This window comes from Vigna umbellata, chromosome 5, assembly GCF_029865625.1.
Source record: "Vigna umbellata cultivar VRB3 chromosome 5, Vumbellata_1.0, whole genome shotgun sequence".
Lineage (NCBI taxonomy): Eukaryota > Viridiplantae > Streptophyta > Magnoliopsida > Fabales > Fabaceae > Vigna > Vigna umbellata.
This window is the reverse complement of record NC_142169.1, coordinates 29,232,885-29,248,470: the sequence shown is the minus strand read 5'-3', so window position 1 is coordinate 29,248,470 and position 15,586 is coordinate 29,232,885. Positions and strand designations below refer to the sequence as shown.

At 28.4% G+C, this 15,586-nt stretch overlaps 2 protein-coding genes across 2 annotated transcripts; one reads left to right on the top strand and one right to left on the bottom strand.

Annotated features, from left to right (window-relative positions):
• Positions 1-7,640: 7,640 nt before the first annotated feature.
• On the bottom strand, positions 7,641-11,054 carry LOC124842456 (IQ domain-containing protein IQM3-like). Its single transcript, XM_047318944.2, has 9 exons — positions 10,715-11,054; positions 10,439-10,547; positions 10,239-10,304; positions 10,022-10,110; positions 9,361-9,448; positions 9,078-9,224; positions 8,896-8,988; positions 8,574-8,675; positions 7,641-8,290 (listed from the first exon to the last, which is right to left on the bottom strand). Exons 1-9 carry the CDS (start codon positions 10,921-10,923, stop codon positions 7,799-7,801), a joined length of 1,395 nt encoding a protein of 464 aa, XP_047174900.1. The 5' UTR covers positions 10,924-11,054; the 3' UTR covers positions 7,641-7,798.
• A 3,054-nt stretch (positions 11,055-14,108) lies between these two features.
• Positions 14,109-14,969, top strand: LOC124842459 (large ribosomal subunit protein P2B-like). Its single transcript, XM_047318948.2, has 3 exons — positions 14,109-14,269; positions 14,373-14,599; positions 14,765-14,969. Exons 1-3 carry the CDS (start codon positions 14,182-14,184, stop codon positions 14,789-14,791), a joined length of 342 nt encoding a protein of 113 aa, XP_047174904.1. The 5' UTR covers positions 14,109-14,181; the 3' UTR covers positions 14,792-14,969.
• Positions 14,970-15,586: the final 617 nt, after the last annotated feature.

Genomic DNA, 15,586 nt, shown 5'->3' with positions numbered 1-15,586 from the left:
GTGTAGTTATGTTGAAGGTTTTTTTATACACGTGTTAAGTGTACGTGTCACTCGGATAAATCTTACTTAGATGAATAATAACACTCTTTTTTTCAAAAAATTTAAGATATTTTATTAATATATATTGAAGATTCTTATAATATTATATTATTTTATATTTTTTTACCAAAAGGTTTTAGAAAATATTTAAAATAAATGAATTAAAGTTTTATACAGTATTGTCAAAAGGAGTCATTTAATCCAATTTCATTCAGTCTATCATGGGTTAGTCACTCACGGAATCAACCTAACCTGACTCATTTAATAATGAGTCAAAAAAATTCGGATTTGATAGACTCACCACAGGTTGATGGGTTAAGAGAATTTTTTTTAATTAAAAAGAATAAAATACAAATTTCTAATTTAAATATAAATAAATTTTAATATAAAATGATATTAAATCTCAAAGGACAGTTCAAAATAAAAACTATATAATACAACTCAGAATTATCTTAAATTCTAAATATAATTCAAAAATAAACACAAAAAACAAAATTAGGTGGATTGACTAGTCAACCCAGCTCATCACAGGTTCATCCCAGATGAGTAGAGATTAATTCATAAATTTCAACCCATTTTTACAATACTATTCAAAATACTTATGAATCAAAGATTAAACACTTTAATGTTAAATAGTAAATAGTAAAACACAATTTTAAAACATCCATTTCTAATTTTTAATTAATTTATGTAACTTTATTAAGAAATCAAAATTAGTGTAAAGATGTTATATAATATGTCTTTTATATACTTAGTCCTTAATAGCTTTTAAATATTTATCTAGTTAAATTGTCTCTTGTAATATATTATTAACAAATTTTTATATATTAAATAAAAAACATTATTCTTATTAATTAACTAAGATCAATTTTTTTAATTTAATTATTATTTAATAAAATATATAATATATTATACATCAATTTATAATAACATGACATAACAAGACGATATAATAGAATATAATAAATTTTATTTACAATTTATCTCAAATTTAGCACAAGTAATTAAATTAAACATAATAAAATATAACCTATATTTAAATGATGTTTTTTCCATCAAAATTACAATATAATTTACTAAATTTTGAATTTAATTTTTTTGTTTATTGAATTATCAAAAACTATAATTTATTTATATACCAGTTTTTATATTAGAAAAATTATATGATATTTCAATTTAAATAAAAATTATTTAATCATAATATTTTAATAAATGATAATATAATCAAAACTTATATTTAAGAACATAAATAAATACAAAAAATTGTGTTTAATATAATTACGAAATGTGCTATTATATAAACTAACATTATCACAATTAAAAAAAATATTTATAAACTTATTGTATCTTGATATTATAAAACATTATATAAAATTAATTATAAAATTTTTGAACAATAAAAATTAAATTTAAATTCATATACTATGGATATAAAAATTATTTATCATTTGAATCTAACTAACTACTTACTAAGATAATATTATATGATAGAATAATAATATATTAAGTTATAATATTTCATGACAATCAATTAATAATAAAAAAAACTCATTAGAAATTATGTTAAATGTTAATTTTGTATTAAAATTGTATATTTTTTTCTAAACTTAAATTTTAAATTATTTTTTATCAAATATAAAAAATTTTAAAATATTTTATTTATCTAATTATTTTTTATATTATAAATTTTATATTATATTTTAAAATTATATTTAATATATTAAAATATATAATATTATTATTTCATTTTAATATCATAATAATCATATAATTTAAATTCATATGTCACATTAATTATAAATATAAATGCATATAAGAAAATATGTTAAATAGAAAACTATGATATATATTAGCATTTAAATTAGTATCAACACTTATACAAGTTTTATTTATACTTAATGTTTATTAAAATTATGAAAACACATGTATGTTATTTGTTTTTACTGATAACAGAATATAATGAAATTATAATTATAAAAGTGAATATAAATATTTTTTTTATAATTTTATTGTAGATAGTTTTATTTATTTTATAGGTAATATTATTACAAATAGTTATTTTAATTTAAAAAAATGATTAAATTTAAAAAATATTGAATTTAAAAAAGGTTGAATTTTGGAAAAAATATTAAATTTTAAAAAAAGGTCATTTAAAAAATAAAACTGCATATAAAATTGATAAACAGTTACTTATTAAATGATAAACTTAAAAAGAGATGTGTACACCAAAGATGAACCCTCATTATATATAATAAATAATATAGTGTAGTATATATTAAATATAAATTACTTATATAATTTTGTTGTAAATTATTTTTATTTATTTTATGGGGAATTTTTAATTAAAAAATGATTAAGTTCAAAAGATATAAAATAAAAAATTAAATTTAAATAAACTATCGCTTAAAGAATAAAATTAAGAAAAATTATTTTTATTTAGAAAACTTTTATTTTGAAGGTAAATTTAAAAAAAAAATGTTGAATGGAATATTTTTTTTATATATAGGCATAAATAAATAAATTATATAAGTTTTATAAATATCATATTATTGATTCAAATATTTTTTTAATGAAAATATTTAAATAAAAAAAGTATCTCTTATATATTATTTATTGTTGTAATTTAAATTTATTTGAGTATATTATATATATAAAACAGTGAGAAAGAAAGTGTATCATACTTATTAAGATGGGGAATAGAATAGAATAAAGGATGGGATACATGTTAAAATAACATTATTACACTATAATATTACAATATCACAACTAATAAGATAATTCTGTGGCTAAATCTTAGCTAAAAAAACTACTAATTACAATATTATTCTATTATATATTTTAATTACTAAATGGATCCTTCATTTATAGAAAAAAAAATCCATAAATATTTATGGTAAAAATTGTGTAAACACAGTCAAAAGTATATTTGTAAAATATTCATGGAGATGTGTTTTCGTCAATAGATAATTTTAAAACTCAATTAAGATAAAATAAAATCTCCTATTTAATAAAATATGAGATAAATATACAAAATTTATATTAGTTTGTCATTTGTTAAATGGATTGATATATGAAAGTATCCAATATCTAAATGATTTTTTCTTGTTTTTAAAAATTAAATAGTCAAATTTCCTATTCTATAACCAATAAAGATGAAATCACACTATTTGACTATCTAACTTTGAGGAATTATCTTAATTAATGGTTGATTTGTGAAATTTTATTCATCTCATTCCTATATAAATTCAAAAGATCACTTAAATATAAATATGTCATTAAAAAAAAGTTATATTTCTATTTTCTTTTTTCAAATCTTGATATATCTTTTATATAACAAATAAATTAGTAATAAGGATTTGTCTTATGAGATATGCTATGTGGATATTTAAACAATTTTTTCTATGTTATTCTCAATTTGTTATGATGAAATAAATTAAATATGACATTTGGATTATGAAAATAAAATCCTATCTCAAACATTTGAGTTGTCAAAATAAAATTTAACCTAGGATGTTGTGAAAGATTTTATGTTTAATGAGTGATAGATATAACCAGGATGTTTCACCTGCACCTCATAATTCTCGTCTGCACCTCCAAAATACTCGCCTTGTCAATATCTGCACAGCTGTACGACTTAAAAGAAATAGAAGGAATTTTTTTACTAGATTTTGTTTCAAAATTTACAACCCAATAAATTAGATATCATAATGTTGTTGTGTTAGCTCTTCTTGCATAAAATGATTGGTTCATGCTCTTAAATGAATATTTGAATTTTTTTTTGCTAAACAACTAGAAGGTTTTCCCATTGAAAGATAATACAAAAGAAGTATAAATATGTAAAGCTGTAATTTCTTTTTTTATTACACTAAAAATGAAATATATCAGTTTTTATTATACTTATAATACTAATTTGACTATTTATCCTTAAACATATTTTATTGAATTATATATATAAATGTCAATATTAATTATAAAAGTTATATATATGTTTTTTTTTCAGACTAATTTATTGCCAAATGTTAGTAATTATTATCATTTCAAACACTGTTACAGATATCTTTTGGCTCGTAACATTTTAGGATATAATATTTTTCCTAACTAAGCCAAAACTATAGCGTGACTTACAAAAGAAAATATTTTTTCACATATAATGAAATAAACAATTCTTTTATAATAATATGATAATAACCATGTTTTAAAAATTAATTAAATAAATAACTTTCAACTAATTATGTGCCTAAGATTAATTATTACTATATCAGTACATTTATGTTCATGTAATACTATCAATTGAGTGTGTCTATACAATGGATTGAAAAATATATTTAAATATAACTATTTAAATAAAAATAAGATTTGACCTACTTAAAAAATTGTTCTCGACTAATTTTTTCAATAATGGATTATTCTACACAATCAAAAACACATTTTATCCTATTAAGTCTAAAACATTTTGGATCATAAAAAGTATCTTCATTAATTAAGCATTTCCTGATGAGCTGATCATGATAACTAGCAGTCCAATGATTCTCTCTCACTTTTCTATCATTAGCAGGGGATCTTCAAACCCTCATTGACTTATGTCTTTCGGACAAAAATCCATTTACAGATCATCTAATTATTGTTTGTGCTGATGACACAAAAGTGGTCACAAGAAACACGGTGTCTCTTGGACATTATTGATATTGCACGGTTTCCAAGTCCATAAATAATATAATAATATTCTTGCATTTCTTTCTTCTTCTACTTTTAACTTTACTTTCTGCCATGTCGTTTTGTAGAGTTATCATGATTGCATCTCCATTTTCCTAACCACTTGTTCTATTCCGAATTATATTTTAAAGTGACCATGCAGCTGGAGAAGTCTAGGTCCACCAAAACATTTCAAGATATGAAATGAACTTATCTTCTAAGAGTTAAATATCTTTTTAACAGTGTTTGATTTTTTTATTTGAAATTAGATTTCCTTTATATTTTAAATATTTTTATTTGTCATGTTTCCTGTTGGTATTTAAATATTTTATACCGTTTTAAACTTTTTCTTAATATTAATTGTAAAACATGTTTAAATATATAACAAAATTTAATTTAATTAGGTTAAATGCAATAATTAAAAAATAAAATATTAGAGTTTATATGTGTTTTAAAATAATAAGACCGATTAAAAAATATAAAAATTTTTATATTTATACTTATTGATTAATGTTTTTCTTAAGGAATGTTGGTATGAATGCTTGTGTTTGGTTTGTACTTGTTTAGATCACTTGTGGCTACTGTTTTGGAGTATAATTTAGTGGAAATATGATGCTTTTTTTAGATTAGTAAATAGATAGAGTTTAGAGTTGGTTTTGAATCAAAAAAGGGTTTTTGATAGGCTGAATTTTGAAATAATGATTTAATAGAAAAAATTAGGATTTAAGGTATGTTCTTATGCTATCTAAGACTTGTTTAGACCTTAAGTCAAGTAAAATCTGATGTTGAATTTGGTCAGTAGTTGATAGGATTAATTTTGTACTATTTTTTGTTTATTTTTAAAGGTTTTAAGGGGTGAAAATTTAAAGGACAGAGTTTGTGATGAAAATGAAGGTTCGAGGTCTGTTTTTGGGTCAATTGTGACTTGTTCAAACCCTTAGTTTGTAAATTTTTGGTTTAGAATGTGTAGAATTGACCTTAGATTCTTTTGAGTTGGTTTGATGCATCTAGTTTCTAATCAAATAAGCAAAATGGTACTTAATTTTAACCATAAACATATTTTAGTATCAATCTTAGTGTGTAGGAAACCAATTTTATTTGTTGAATAGGTCACATGTGCATCCAAAGTAGAAAAACAAGTTGTTGTCATCTGGTATGACGTTGAGCGGTCTTGTGTGACGTTGATTGATGTCAAACCCGAGAGCCCCTAGGCTTTAGGACGTTGAGCGCCACGAAATCAGTGAACTCTCTAACTTTAGGGCTTTAAGCGGTGAGTTTAAAAGTTGAGCGCCACATGGTACTGTAGGTCTGGCGCTGAGTGCAGGGTTCTGGCATTCGATCCGTTATTTAATATGTTTAGTTTTTGTTTCTTTTCTTATGTTTCTTATGAATAGGAGATATATTGATATTGTAATGTTTGTTTGCTGATAAATATTGAATGTTATGATGGTTGAGGCAGAAAGTTGTGTATGTATTGAAGTATTGTTTGAAAAGAGTTTCTAATGTGAAATTCTTGACGGTGGTTCCAAGTAGAGTGATGTATTGATGTAGGGACTCAACCTTAGAAGTTATCCTAATACTTCAATAACCGTTACATCTCAGATAGAGAATGAGATTATGTGGTGAAGAGTAGCAGAAGATCCTAATCTATGGTCTCGTTCTGTAAGAGATTAACAAATTAATCTTGTGTGGTAGCTTGAAGGGCAGTTGTTCCACCACTAGAAGTGTACAACTTGTCATAGTCTGACATCAATACATATATTCAGATTGGTCAAGTCTAGAACTTATTTGTATGCTTAGGTTTGATTATGAAATGAGTTGTGTTATATGAGGCTTTGTAATTGCATGAAGTGATTCTTTTATAATATTAGTTTACCCTTCTTATTTTTCTTGTTTGTTTGTGTTTTTTTGTATGATTTAAAATGATCACCTGATGGGTGTGAGCAAAGAGAAATAATCAATGTGGAGTAGACCTTAGGCGGTGAGGACTCAAATGTATGGTCTACTTAGTGTAACTAATGTTACCTTTTGAGTTGTAATATTGGTATTTTAGTAAATAGTTTTTAGAATAGAGTTATGTATACAAAGAGCAAGGGTAGCATGACATACATTGACATTCTTTTGACACACCTAACAAGGGTAAAATGGTCTTAAAAGAATGAACTTTTGTAGTTTTTCAAAAAAGAAAAAAATAAAAAGTAAGGAAAGATAGTGTCAAATGAATGTAAGAGAATTATGTGTGTCAAAATATCATTTTTCGTATATAAACTTGATTTAAAGTTATAGTTATGTTGTGGATAACTATACATACATTTTATATATCTTTCATAAGTTAACTATTCTAGTTTTATTGAATATATGATATTTTCTTAATAGTATTTAAACTATTTAAATGATATATTGCATTAAATAAACTATATCGGTTATTTTTAAGTTTAAGAAATAGAATGTATCAAAGTTTCAAATGATGAATTTTTTGGTGTAAAATTCACTACTAAAATTATATTTAACTTTTTCTTTAATAATAAAAGGTGAACAAATATATATTATGGAGCTTTAGTTATCAGGTCAAGTTTTTCCTTACACATCAATGCTAGTTGATACATAATATTTGGTGCATATTCCTAGTTAAGTGCAGAAGATATACCAACCATGTACAGTAGCCTCTCACTAGAACACGTTTAGTTTAACAGTTCAATCAATACACGTCAAACAATTTTTTATGGAATCATACCTTATCCAGAAGTTTAAAGAAGTTATTTCTGACAAGCTTTCATCTGAATATTCTAATGTTATAAACTTCTTTTGTTAATCCAAACCAGGTCATCTAGCATAAAAAGCTTCACAAGTGGTAGTCACATCAAACATCTTCAAGTTTAGTGGGAAAAAGAAAAGCATGAGGTGAGAGATCATGACAACGATTGGACCTTATTATTAAGATCACGCTCAAGTCCTTGAGAAATTTGCATAAGGTAAAGAACAATAACGAAACACCTTTAGCCTTCACTTTAAAACCTAAAGCAACATGGACCTTCACTTTAAAGATCCTGACATTACATTATATACATTAATTGACACAAGTCCCATCAATGTTACAGCAAGATCCATTAGGAGGTGAAGACAAAACAAGCCCACCCAATTGCATGTATGAAGGTGTAGGGGGAAGTTTTGGAGAAAGGTGAAGCATTTCCAAGGCCTGTGTTCTAAGTTCTATAGGGTAGTCAGCAACACACCCAATTCTAGGTCCAGCTCCTGTTGACCACTTAAGAGAAAGTCGGTGTCCTAATTGGTAGGACTTCGAACCCTTCTTGGAATTGATTCTTTGCAATATTGCAGTCTTGGGCACCACAGCTTTGGGACTCTGAAGACCACCTGATAAAGTCCTTGCATAAGTAACAGATTCAGATTGAGGATTTCGCTTAACTAAGGATGGAGCATTGGTGGTTCCTTCAGAGATTTCAGGCAGATGCAGTTCTCCAATGCTTTCAAGTGTTTCTGCTCCTTCACTAATGTTATTGTTGTCCTCGTATATATCAGAATCTTCATTTGGCTTTCGCAACTGAAAACATGAATCATAATTAAGTGATTCCAACACCTAGTTTTCACTTTAGTTATTAGATGTTTCGGCCTTGTATACACATGACCATAAACACTATCTACTATATAACAAAAAGATTATGATATAACCCATATTAAAATCAGAAAATACTAAATGATCAAGGTATTAAATAACCATCTTTCGGATTGAATATTTTCTACAAACAACATTTTGACAAAATCTGTAACTATAGTGTACTACAGTTTTTAGTCTAACTTAAAATATCCTGATGCAGATCACTTACCTCAACTTCCTCAAGCTTGACGCCATTTTCCTTTAGATATGATAAGAAACCGTCAAGAGTGTCATCTTTTGGCCGGTAATGTCCACTATAAGCAGAGATGGACTGAAAAGTCAAAGTCATACTTCAATACAATCAGACATTTGCAATGCACATAAAATTGGAGCTGTCAAATTCCGTAGTTAGTCACTATGAGTCCATGGACATTTATGCAAACAATAGTAGTCCCCTATCTCCTTGTCCCTATAAAATCTAGCAGGCAAATATCAGAACTTCCACTAGCTATCACAAGAATTAAATCATACAACCTACGAATCTGATTCACCTTAAGAATTCCATGCTCGGCCACAAGCCTTCCAGCAGCTAACGTAGCTCCTCCAGCCAAAAAACTAGAATGGTGAAATAATCCCTTCTTTTTCTATAAGGTTAATGCGATGTATTAGTGGCACGGTCAAGGACATGGAAGGTTGTACTTAAGAAAATATGTAACCGAACTTGAACTGTTACCTTGCCAGCATAAAGTTTCTTAGAGGTACTCATTACAAATATCCACTTTGCATCATCACCGTTTTCGTTTGTATGAAGTGCGTCTCCATATTGCTTGTTGATAATTTTACCCTCAAGCACAATATATTCATACTGTTCTCTCTCTTGCTAAATTTGAAAAATAAGAACGAGTAGACAAAGGAAAATAAAGTTAGATGAACGTGTCAAAAAGCAAGAATGCCAACCTTAACCACATTTAAAAAATATGTATACACACACACATCCAAATCAGATAAGCACATACAGGTCCCAGATATTTAATGCAGTCCTTTTGTAGCTTTGATCGGGAGCATTGTTCAAGATCAAGATTCTTCCCGTTTCCCAAATCCAACCTGCAGGAGAAGAAATAAATATTTAAGTGACAAAAACCTAGAAATCTCCTGAGTTCTCCCCTTTTTCACCTTACTCTGTATCTTAACGCCACTATGATATAGCCGTGTGTTAAGATAAGAGACAAGGAACAAAGCTACAAAGCCTTATTATAACCATAGACAGGATATAAAATTTATTGCAATTTCCAATTCCACAATAGTAATTTGCATATGAAGCACTGTCATATTTGAATATAAAAGCATAATCAGTGATAGTACGGAGAAACTTGAGGGTTGTCTCTGATCACAAGAAGATTCCCATGTTCCCACAATGGAAACACCAAAACAACAACATACTTATGAGTTACGTATTCCAAGTCGATGACGTTGTTTGTCGGAATAAAGCTTGTAACTACCAAGATACCGGCCAAAGGATTCAACTTTTTATCGAAACGGGCACATGCAGGTGAAAATATATTTTGCACATAAAACACACTGTCAATAAAAAATTGTGCCTACTCAATTTTCACCCAGGTTAATTTTAACCAGAGGTAAGAATAGAAACCTTTCTTTCACTCAATAAGAACATCTTACCAATAGAAAAATGGCTGACCAGCATCAGATTTACACCATTCTTTATAGTAGTATTGCAAGTTGTGCCCATAGCGATGTCGTGGATCAATCTACTTACACAACCAAAATTCAAATATACAACCATGATTCTTCAAGTACAGAAAAACATCAACAGTATTTCAACAGAGAAAAAAAAACTCATTGGTCAAGAAGTATATAGTAACATTAATACACTCACAGCTTCAATCCAATGTTGAAAAGCCAACTTTTGTGCTTTGGAGTCCCTGGACAAACCTTTACCCACCTGCGCAAATAATTGAAGCTAAAAGCATTAGACCCGCAGCAGCATATATATTATTAATTTGGACTTTAGCTACTGTGAACCAAAATCATTAGTAACATATAGAAGACGGTGTTAAGACAGAAGCAATGAGATACCTTGGCAGCGTTCAACTTAACTCGGATCCAGCGCAACGCAGCAGTTTCAGGCAAATTAAAGAAGGAAATGGTGCTGTGGTTTAACCTAACATAGTCTATGGCTTGCCACCTGCAAAAGTTATACACATAAATTATAAGTTGATCTCGGACCATCATCACATATGATATTCATCCATCATGTGACACCTAATCAAATTTTGTTCAGTCATATATGTTAAGATAATAATATTTTGTAGTAGAAGAAGTATAAATCAGAGTGCGTGCATGGATGCAGACCATAGCTCTTCCGCAACAACGGCTGAGTCGGCCAACCTGCGGCGGGTGCGGTAACTCCGGTAGACCTTTTGCAGCTTGAGTGCGGCAGTGGCATGTCGGAGAGATGAGTGGTTGAGAGGGGCATTATTGGGAGGGAAGTAGGTGTCGGTAGATTGGGAGAGAAGATGGAATTGAAAAGTCGGGGAGAGGGAGTGAGTTTGAATCTCCATGGATGATGGGAAGGAAGAAGCCACTGAAACAAGTGCTTGTTTGAGTGTTTTAAGGAGAGTAACTGTATCAATGATTGTAGGGGTGACCTCTCACTTCTCACTGGACATGGTCTTCCCTACGCTTTCAAACAAAGCTGGACAAGGGACACTTCATTTTATGTCCATTCAAATCAACCACTTATGCCTTTTATTTTTCTTAAATAAATATACGTGGTGTTATCAAATGTATGTGGTTAAAATTATTAAATATACATTAAGTAACTCATTTACATAGTTAAATATTAATTAATTTATGAGCACGTGTTTTTCTTCAATAAATATGAGAAACAGATATTGTAACAAAATAAATATATATTAAAATATTTTCAAATAAAATATTATTGTGAATTTTTACGTATTTATTAGATATCATTATGAACTTTAATCTTTCAACTATATTGAAATTCTAAAATTCATGAATCCTTTTGATATTACATAAAAATTTATTAAAAAATAAATAAAATAATACAAAATACGAGGAATATATAAGCAAATTATACTTATTATGAAAAATAATTAAATAAATATATGGAGTAAAACGTTAAACTAACTATTGGTCTTTGTAAATGAAAAATAAATTAACTAACTTATCACCGCAATAGTTTCCTTTGCTAAAAGTGTGATAAACTTTAAAGTGAATATTTATACAGAAATGAACACCAACGTCACCTCCTTTTGAGACTCAAAGAAATTATCTGTTGATCCAAAAAATCATGACAGACTACCAACCAAAGCCTCTGGAAGTCCCCTCCTCCAAAGCATAAATGATTCTCATAAACTTATCATAAATGGAAGTGTGTACTCCTTAAAAAGGTGAAAAACTATCCATATATTTATCCCGACTTCTTCTACAAATATCAACAGATAAAACCAAACCAGGGCAATCCATAAAAGTACCATCAATATCTATCTTAATCTAATTAACAAATGGAACTTGTCATATTTTGTCCATAAATGAAATCACCCTACTTTTCCTAGTTTGAATAAAAATTAGAGACAATATTACTCATATACTTCTTAGATTTATTTTCAGTCATATGCAATTCTTTAATTTGAAAAACAACATAAAAAAGACAATTGGTTCCTAAAATCTACTATAATTTCTCATCCTACAAATAATCCAAATAATTGTAGTAATGAAAATCACTTTAATCAATTTAAGTAAAGGGTTATAAGGTCATAAACTGAACAAACAAATCTAAAGATGAAAATTGCAAATTTTGAAAAACTTATTTTAATCATTGCCACCACTGTATATCAATAGAATAATGAAAGAATAAATGAGAGAAATATTCAACATTATTAGCACACAAATAACATAGAGCATAAAATCACTCCTTATTTAACCATTATATCAATAGGTAAACAGTCATGCAACAATTTATTTTCAAAAAAATCAGAGTTTTAACTCGTGACACTTCATTCAACTAAATCAAGTTTCCATATTCCACATGTTTCATACCAAAAGAGTAAAACTTTTTTACAGTTTTATCAGAAAGTACACTAGCATCATAAAGAATCCAATTAAGTACATCATCATCTTCATTAACCATTAAAGAAAAAAAAACACATAAATTGACAACAAAAGAAGGAAAATTATAGTGAATACTTGTATAGGCCAAACTAACAACAAAATATAATCATACTATGTAAGAATAAGAAGTTTTAGCTAATTTAGATATACAAACACGAGAACATCAACGATTATTCCAAATATTAAGACAATTATTTTTTAATAATGTCCAAAAAGTATTTTTTTTTCAAAACATATATTTATGATCAGACTTAAGAAATCAAACATACATAAATTTAATCTAATGTTATCATAAAAAAACTCCTAAACTAAACGTAATAGATAAATTTTATTCTCAAACTAAATATTAGTATTATACAAACTATTATTTAACTTAAAACCACACAAAATCAACCATTTGAATTGAATAGTTCATATTCTATGTATTTACAGTTCAAACAAATTTTCACATATATGATTATATCTCGATAATAAATTTAATAGAGTTTTTGTAAACCAGCTATAAAACATATGTTAAAAAATTTCAATATCTTCTAAGCTACCACACTGGATTACGCAAGCACAAAAATAATTTTTATTTTAATAAACTAATGAGTACTTAAATATTATAATTTTTTATCACTTAGTTTTATTTTAATTGTTTGAAGTATTGAATAACTTGATGGAAAATGTGATCTTTTAGAAAAGCTCTATTAGTTTTATTTTTCGCATTGTCTTATTTGTTTAAAATTGCGGTGGTTCAACCTTCCCATTTTTTTAGTCGCTGTAGATCGAGCCATATCAGAATTTTAATAATTTATTATACAATACAATATTGTGTTTTACACCTCTTAGATTTATTAATATATCTCAATTTCATATTCTTTTCCCAAAATATATTTTTTCTAGAAAGTGCATCATACGAAAGTGTTAGAAAATTCGAAAATTTAGGTAACTAATTTCCAAAATTATTAAAATAAATCAAAATTTTGAAGGTACTTTTAAGAAAAAAATATTTTTAAAAACATAAAATAGAAATATAATGTTAAATATGTGAGGTGTAAATAACATTTGTTTTGGTTGTAAGGTGACATGAGTACATCCAACGACCTACACATGGACTCATACGTGGAAAAGCTCCGGGCTTTTTTCTTTATGCACGTCCATCTCTTGTGCCTTTTTACACCGGTGGTTCTTGAAATTCCATTTCTTGTGTCTTTGTGCTCTCTCTTTGATCTTGATTCTCGCTGCACAAGAATACCAGATCCAAAAAATGCATTTTGGATTACTCAATATGGAACATATTTCGCAACAAACTAAAATATTCCGAAACAAATTTTCCAAAAATCCAAACTCACCTTCTTCCATGGAGTGAGAGAGGTTAATAGAAAAAAATAGAGGGAGGTGAAGAGAGAATGGAGGGAGAGAGGTCAGCTGTGCGGCACAGGAGGGAGGGAGAAAAAATAATTAGGGTTTTTTTAATGAGGGGTAAAATTGGGTCATTAAGTTTTACAAGGGTGCAGGAGAAAATGGCCATTTCGTTTAGGGGAAAGGCCCATAATAACATTTGTTGGGTTTATTTCAATACGGGCCCATCGTGTGCAAACCCTAAACCCTATTTATGTAATTACGTAATCAATAACCATCCATCCTTCTTCACTCTAAATCGCGCATTCTGTTTTTCTTTACACGCATTCCGGCGCAAAATGAAGGTCATCGCCGCCTATTTGCTCGCCGTCTTGGGAGGCAATGCTGCTCCTTCCGCCGATGACTTGAGGCTCATCCTTGGATCTGGTACACATTTTCTTCTTTCTCATCATTTTCTTCACATTTATTTTAAGTCATGTATTTTAAAATCTCATTCGATTTGTTCTTGCTTTGAATTGTCAATGTTCAGTTGGAGCAGACGCAAATGACGACAATATTAGTAACTTCTTGTCCGAAGTCAAGGGCAAAGACATCGCCGAACTTATCGCCGCCGGTAAGGAAAAGTTGGCTTCAGTGCCTTCCGGCGGTGGCGCTGCCGTTGCCGTGACCGCCGCTCCCGGAGGTGGCGCTTCTGCTCCGGCAGCAGCCGAATCTAAGAAGGAGGAAAAGGTGGAAGAGAAGGAGGAATCAGATGACGTAATATTTTCTTTCTCGTGCTTTTGCTAACCTATCATATGCGTTGTATTTTCTAGGTTTATATTGAGGACAATTATTCCGATGCCGATTTCGTTATTTTTCAATTAAATTGTTAGTTTGAGTAGTATCTGATTTTTTTTGTTGTTGGTTTGTTTTGCGATGCAGGATATGGGCTTCAGTCTTTTTGATTAATTGGTAGGCATCTCAACCAGTGTTCGGATCATATTATCGACTTAGAGTTACTTAGCTTTGTTTTTTTGTTGTTTAAGTAGATTTCAAGTCAATGAATTGCGTTGCTGAATTATTTGGGTACTATATTGATGATCTTAATGAATTTTCTTCAATGAATTACTTTATATATTTTATCCTTCATGCACTTTCATTTTTTAGAAATTCAGTATGTATCTATGTACCAGAATTAAATATCATATCATTAAAAATTGTGATCAAGATTTTGAAGTACATTGCTGCGTATAATACTACTACTCCTGCAGAGTGTTTGATAATGCAATCTTTTTGTGCTGTTTTCAGTAAAACACATTTTTTTAATCTTTCTTTCACTATTATAGGAAGGAGGGATTGATATTTGTTTGCATGTTTTCGTTGTTTATACCTTCAGTGCTATTGCTAAAACAAAATTCTATTTGTAATGGAGATCTACTCTCTGCAAGTACCTCATCTTTAGAATCTACTATGACTGGTTAAACATGTCCCAAACACTTAGGCTTTTGGTGAGTCTGGAATGTTGGCTCCAGATATCACTGCCTCACTTAAGTTGTCGCCAGTGACACTGTAAATGCACAAAAAGAGGCTTGTGATGAATGAACACAATAAGTAACAATGTAGAAGCTTTCACTAGGAGCAATTAGTAAAGAAGTGAGGATATATCTACTAAGTAGCTTGATATTTCTTGTTAAACTAGAATCACGTCAATTCAGTTGGAAAAAAATTGGAAGCTGGCGTATCTTACCCATGTAGCACACCTTT